Source organism: Hyla sarda, unplaced genomic scaffold (genome assembly GCF_029499605.1).
Source record: "Hyla sarda isolate aHylSar1 unplaced genomic scaffold, aHylSar1.hap1 scaffold_208, whole genome shotgun sequence".
NCBI classification, from domain to species: domain Eukaryota; kingdom Metazoa; phylum Chordata; class Amphibia; order Anura; family Hylidae; genus Hyla; species Hyla sarda.
The window spans coordinates 184,147-190,426 of record NW_026608744.1 but is presented as its reverse complement, the minus strand read 5'-3'; the positions used below and the strand labels follow the sequence as shown (position 1 = coordinate 190,426).

At 55.2% G+C, this 6,280-nt stretch overlaps 1 protein-coding gene across 1 annotated transcript; it reads left to right on the top strand.

The window, feature by feature from the left end:
* The first annotated feature begins 3,086 nt into the window (after positions 1–3,086).
* Positions 3,087–4,742, top strand: LOC130318866 (uncharacterized protein FLJ40521-like). The gene has a single exon (XM_056552907.1). The coding sequence runs from the start codon at positions 3,087–3,089 to the stop codon at positions 4,740–4,742; it is 1,656 nt and encodes a 551-aa protein (XP_056408882.1).
* The last annotated feature ends 1,538 nt before the right edge of the window (positions 4,743–6,280 follow it).

Genomic DNA, 6,280 nt, shown 5'->3' with positions numbered 1-6,280 from the left:
CAGCATAGGAGGACTTATAGGAGGACCAGCATCGGAGAACCCATAGGAGGATCAGCATAGGAGCTCCAGCATAGGAGGACCCATAGGAGGATCAGCATAGGAGGACCCATAGGAGGAACAGTATAGGAGGATCAGCATAGGAGGACCCATAGGAGGATCAGCATAGGAGGACTCATAGGAGGACCCATAGGAGAATCAGCATAGGAGGACCCATAAGAGGACCCATAGGAGGATCAGCATAGGAGGACGCATAGGAGAATCAGCATAGAAGGATCAGTATAGGAGGACCCATAGGAAGACCCATAGGAGGATCAGCATAGGAGGATCAGCATAGGAGGTCCCATAGGAAGACCCATAGGAGGATCAGCATTGGAGGATCAGCATAGGAAGACCCACAGGAGGATCAGCATAGGAGTATAAGCATAGGAGGACCCATAGGAAGACCCATAGGAGGATCAGAATAGGAGGACCAGCATAGGAAGACCCATAGGAGGATCAGCATAGGAAGATCAGCATTGGAGGACTCATAGGTGGACCCATAGGAGGATCAGCAGAGGAGGTCCAGCATAGGAGGACCAGCATAGGAGGATCAGCATAGGAGGACCCGTAGGAGGAACAGTATAGGAGGATCAGCATAGGAGGACCTATAGGAGGATCAGTATAGGAGTACCCATAGTAGGATCAGCATAGTAGGATCAGCATAGGAGGACCTATAGGAAGATCGGCATAGGAGGACCCATAAAAGGATCAGCATAGGAGGACCCATAGGAGGATCAGCATAGGAGGATCAGCATAGGAGGACCCATAGGAGGATCAGCATAGGAGGACCCATAGAAGGATCAGCATAGGAGGACACATAGGAGGATCAGAATAGAAAGATCACCATAGGAGGACCAGCATAGGAGGATCAGCATAGGAGGACACATAGGAGGATCGGAATAGGAGGACCCTTAGGAGGATCAGCATAGTAGGATCAGCATAGAAGGACCCATAGGAGGAATGATAAGAGGATCAGTGTAGGAGGACCAGCATAGGAGGATCAGCATAGGAGGACACATAGGAGGATCAGCATAGGAGGAGCAGCATAGGAGGATCAGCATAGGAGGACACATAGGAGGATCAGCATGGGAGGAGCAGCATAGGAGGATCAGCATAGGAGGAGCAGCATAGGAGGATCCATAGGAGGATCAGCATAGGAGAATCAGCATAGGAGGATCCATAGGAGGATCAGCATAGGAGGATCAGCATAGGAGGGCCAGCATAGGAGGATCAGCTTAGGAGGATCCATAGGAGGATCAGAAAAGGAGGATCAGCATAGGAAGACCCATAGGAGGACCAGCATAGGAGGATCAGCATAGGAGGACCCGTAGGAGGAACCATAGGAGGACCCATAGGAGGACCAGCATAGGAGGACCCATAGGAGGACCAGAATAGGGGGACCATAGGTGGATCAGCATCTGAAGACCCATAGAAGGACCAGCATAGGAGGACATGCATAGGAGGACACATAGGAGGACCCATAGGAGGACCAGCATAGGAGGATCAGCATAGGAGGACCAGCATAGGAGGACCAGCATAGGAGGACCCATAGGAGGATAAGCATAGGAGGATCCATAGGAGGATCAGTATAGGAGGACCTGTAGGAGGATCAGCATAGGAGGATCAGTATAGGAGGACCCATAGGAGGATCAGCATAGGAGGATCCATAGGACGATCAGTATAGGAGGACCTGTAGGAGGATCAGCATAGGAGGATCAGTATAGGAGGATAAGCATAGGAGGATCAGCATAAGAGGACCCATAAGAGGATCAATATGGGAGGATCAGTATAGGAGGACCCATAGGAGGATCAGCATAGGAGGACCCATAGGAGGATCAGCATAGGAGGACCCATAGGAGGATCAGTATAGGAGGATCAGCATAGGAGGACCCACAGGAGGATCAGCATAGGAGGACCCATAGGAGGATCAGTATAGGAGGACACATAGGAGGACCCATAGGAGAGCCAGCAAAGGAGGATCAGCATAGGAGGACCCATAGGAGGATCAGCATAGGAGGATCAGTATAGGAGGATAAGCATAGGAGGATCAGCATAGGAGGACCCATAAGAGGATCAATATGGGAGGATCAGTATAGGAGGACCCATAGGAGGATCAGCATAGGAGGACCCATAGGAGGATCAGCATAGGAGGACCCATAGGAGGATCAGCATAGGAGGACCCATAGGAGGATCAGCATAGGAGGACCCATAGGAGGATCAGTATAGGAGGACAGCAGGATGATGAGTCCTAGAAGATGGTTGTGACCAGACGGGCTTCAGGCTGTGAAGGACGTCAGTAAGATCTGACCGATACCAAAGGTGATTGGGCCCCTGTTATTTTGTTTTTTGGGAGACATAACCCGGGGTCCCTGGTATGGGGGATCAGGAGCGACCACCACCTGGGACTCCTCATATAACCTCATAACGTCTTCACCATAGACCTCACGTATTATTTCTCTGAAGGTGATGTAATAAAGATCTGCTGGACGGAGGAGGGGGAGGGGGAGACCCTCACGTCGGGGAGACGACGCCATTTGTTTTGGACACATCTGGATCTTCTCACAGGACGAGCTCCTTGGATTCTGCGTCTCCTCCATCTGAGAAGAATTGTAAAGATGACGCCCCGAGAGCCGCGCAAAATATTCACACGAGGCCATGAAACCTGACGAAGAGCGTCCGAGTGTCAGGACTGTGATAGGAGACATCTGCTCGGTGCAATTAACGAGCGCAGCTCCGGGTGACAGTCAAGTGTTTGTTACTGAAGAGAGAAGAGGCTGAATAACTTCCTGCAGCTCTTTGGCGCGGCGGAGCGATCCCGTCTGAGAGAATAAGACGTCCACTTGTGATCAATCAGAAGATTAGCATCGCGGGTAATGTGGAAACTGAACCTGCGCCATTTACACTATTGGTTTATAACAAGTTACCGTGACCTAAAAAGATGTGTGAAGAGCGTCCGGACGGGTTCTGAGGGGTTACAGCGCCGCGCGCCGCTACGAGACCGTTATTAAATATGATTTAACTAAAAAAAACTCCTCTCCGAGCGGGAAATGACACAAGGAAGAAGAAAGGGAGATCCTGGGATCATTAATGGAGACGACATCTCCCTCCGGCGCCGCGCCCAGGGACAACGCATCTCCCCTCCAGCGCCACGCCCAGGGACAACGCATCTCCCCTCCGGCGCCGCGCCCAGGGACAACGCATCTCCCCTCCGGCACCTCGCCCAGGGACAACGCATCTCCCCTCCAGCGTCTCGCCCAGGGACAACGCATCTCCCCTCCGGCGCCGCGCCCAGGGACAATGCATCTCCCCTCCGGCGCCGCGCCCAGGGACAACGCATCTCCCCTCCGGCACCTCGCCCAGGGACAACGCATCTCCCCTCCGGTGCCACGCCCAGGGACAACGCATCTCCCCTCCGGTGCCGCGCCCAGGGACAACGCATCTCCCCTCCAGCGTCTCGCCCAGGGACAACGCATCTCCCCTCCGGCGCCTCACCCAGGGACAACGCATCTCCCCTCCGGCACCTCACCCAGGGACAACGCATCTCCCCTCCGGCACCTCACCCAGGGACAACGCATCTCCCCTCCGGCACCTCGCCCAGGGACAACGCATCTCCCCTCCAGCGTCTCGCCCAGGGACAACGCATCTCCCCTCCGGCGCCGCGCCCAGGGACAATGCATCTCCCCTCCGGCGCCGCGCCCAGGGACAACGCATCTCCCCTCCGGCACCTCGCCCAGGGACAACGCATCTCCCCTCCGGTGCCACGCCCAGGGACAACGCATCTCCCCTCCGGTGCCGCGCCCAGGGACAACGCATCTCCCCTCCAGCGTCTCGCCCAGGGACAACGCATCTCCCCTCCGGCGCCTCACCCAGGGACAACGCATCTCCCCTCCGGCACCTCACCCAGGGACAACGCATCTCCCCTCCGGCACCTCACCCAGGGACAACGCATCTCCCCTCCGGCACCTCGCCCAGGGACAACGCATCTCCCCTCCGGCACCTTGCCGAGGGACAACGCATCTCCCCTCCGGCACCTCGCCCAGGGACAACGCATCTCCCCTCCGGCACCTCGCCCAGGGACAACGCATCTCCCCTCCGGTGCCACGCCCAGGGACAACGCATCTCCCCTCCGGCGCCGCGCCCAGGGACAACGCATCTCCCCTCCGGCACCTCGCCCAGGGACAACGCATCTCCCCTCCGGCACCTCGCCCAGGGACAACGCATCTCCCCTCCGGCGCCGCTCCCAGGGACAACGCATCTCCCCTCCGGCGCCGCGCCCAGGGACAATGCATCTCCCCTCCGGCGCCGCGCCCAGGGACAACGCATCTCCGCTCCGGCGCCGCGCCCAGGGACAACGCATCTCCCCTCCGGCACCTCGCCCAGGGACAACGCATCTCCCCTCCGGCGCCACGCCCAGGGACAACGCATCTCCGCTCTGGCACCGCGCCCAGGGACAACGCCACACCCGCGCACAATCTGACCTTCATGTGGGGGGAGGAGGAGAAATCTCGCCTTTTGCGACCTTTTATTTCTTTGACTCCTTTAATCTCCAGATACAAGAAGATTACGGAGGCTTCAGATGTGAAGCGGAGAATCCATTATTAATGACGCCAGGATCGGATTCGCCTTCAGATCCGACAGTCACAAGAATTAAAGGATTTTGTATTCTGGGAGAATTTCTGGTTCTTTGGGTAATGAGACGATAATCGAGGTCCTGGTGCAAAACTACAGCACCGCACAGAACCTAGGGGGGGGGGTACTACATGATGATGTCACCTCTGACCATGTCACCTGACCACCTCTAACCATGTCACCTGATCACCTCTAACCATGTCACCTGATCACCTCTGACCATGTCACCTGATCACCTCTTACCATGTCACCTGATCACCTCTGACCATGTCACCTGATCACCTCTAACCATGTCACCTGATCACCTCTGACCATGTCACCTGACCACCTCTAACCATGTCACCTGATCACCTCTAACCATGTCACCTGACCACCTCTGACCATTTCACCTGATCACCTCTAACCATGTCACCTTATCACCTCTGACCATGTCACCTGATCACCTCTAACCATGTCACCTGACCACCTCTAACCATGTCACCTGACCACCTCTAACCATGTCACCTGACCACCTCTGACCATGTCACCTGACCACCTCTAACCATGTCACCTGACCACCTCTGACCATGTCACCTGTCCACCTCTTACCATGTCACCTGACCACCTCTAACCATGTCACCTGACCACCTCTAACCATGTCACCTGACCACCTCTGACCATGTCACCTGTCCACCTCTAACCATGTCACCTGACCACCTCTGACCATTTCACCTGATCACCTCTAACCATGTCACCTGATTACCTCTGACCATGTCACCTGATCAACTCTGACCATGTCACCTGATCACCTCTGACCATGTCACCTGACCACCTCTGACCATGTCACCTGACCACCTCTGACCATGTCACCTGTCCACCTCTAACCATGTCACCTGACCACCTCTGACCATTTCACCTGATCACCTCTAACCATGTCACCTGATTACCTCTGACCATGTCACCTGATCAACTCTGACCATGTCACCTGATCACCTCTGACCATGTCACCTGACCACCTCTGACCATGTCACCTGACCACCTCTGACCATGTCACCTGACCACCTCTGACCATGTCACCGGACCACCTCTGACCATGTCACCTGATCACCTCTTACCATGTCACCTGATCACCTCTGACCATGTCACCTTATCACCTCTGACCATGTCACCTGATCACCTCTGACCATGTCACCTGATCAACTCTGACCATGTCACCTGATCACCTCTTACCATGTCACCTGATCACCTCTGACCATGTCACCTGATCACCTCTAACCATGTCACCTGACCACCTCTGACCATGTCACCTGATCACCTCTGACCATGTCACCTGATCACCTCTGACCATGTCACCTGATCACCTCTGAATATGTCACCTGACCACCTCTGACCATGTCACCTGATCACCTCTGAACATGTCACCTGATCACCTCTGACCATGTCACCTGACCACCTCTGACCATGTCACCTGATCACCTCTGAACATGTCACCTGATCACCCCAGAACATGTCACCTGATCACCTCTGACCATGTCACCTGATCACCTCTGACTATGTCACCTGATCACCTCTGAACATGTCACCTGATCAACTCTGACCATGTCACCTGATCACCTCTGACCATGTCACCTGA

What these genes read in the sequence shown, in the direction of transcription:
- LOC130318866 (XM_056552907.1), top strand. Translation starts at nt 3,087, where the DNA reads ATGACACAAGGAAGAAGAAAGGGAGATCCTGGGATCATTAATGGAGAC.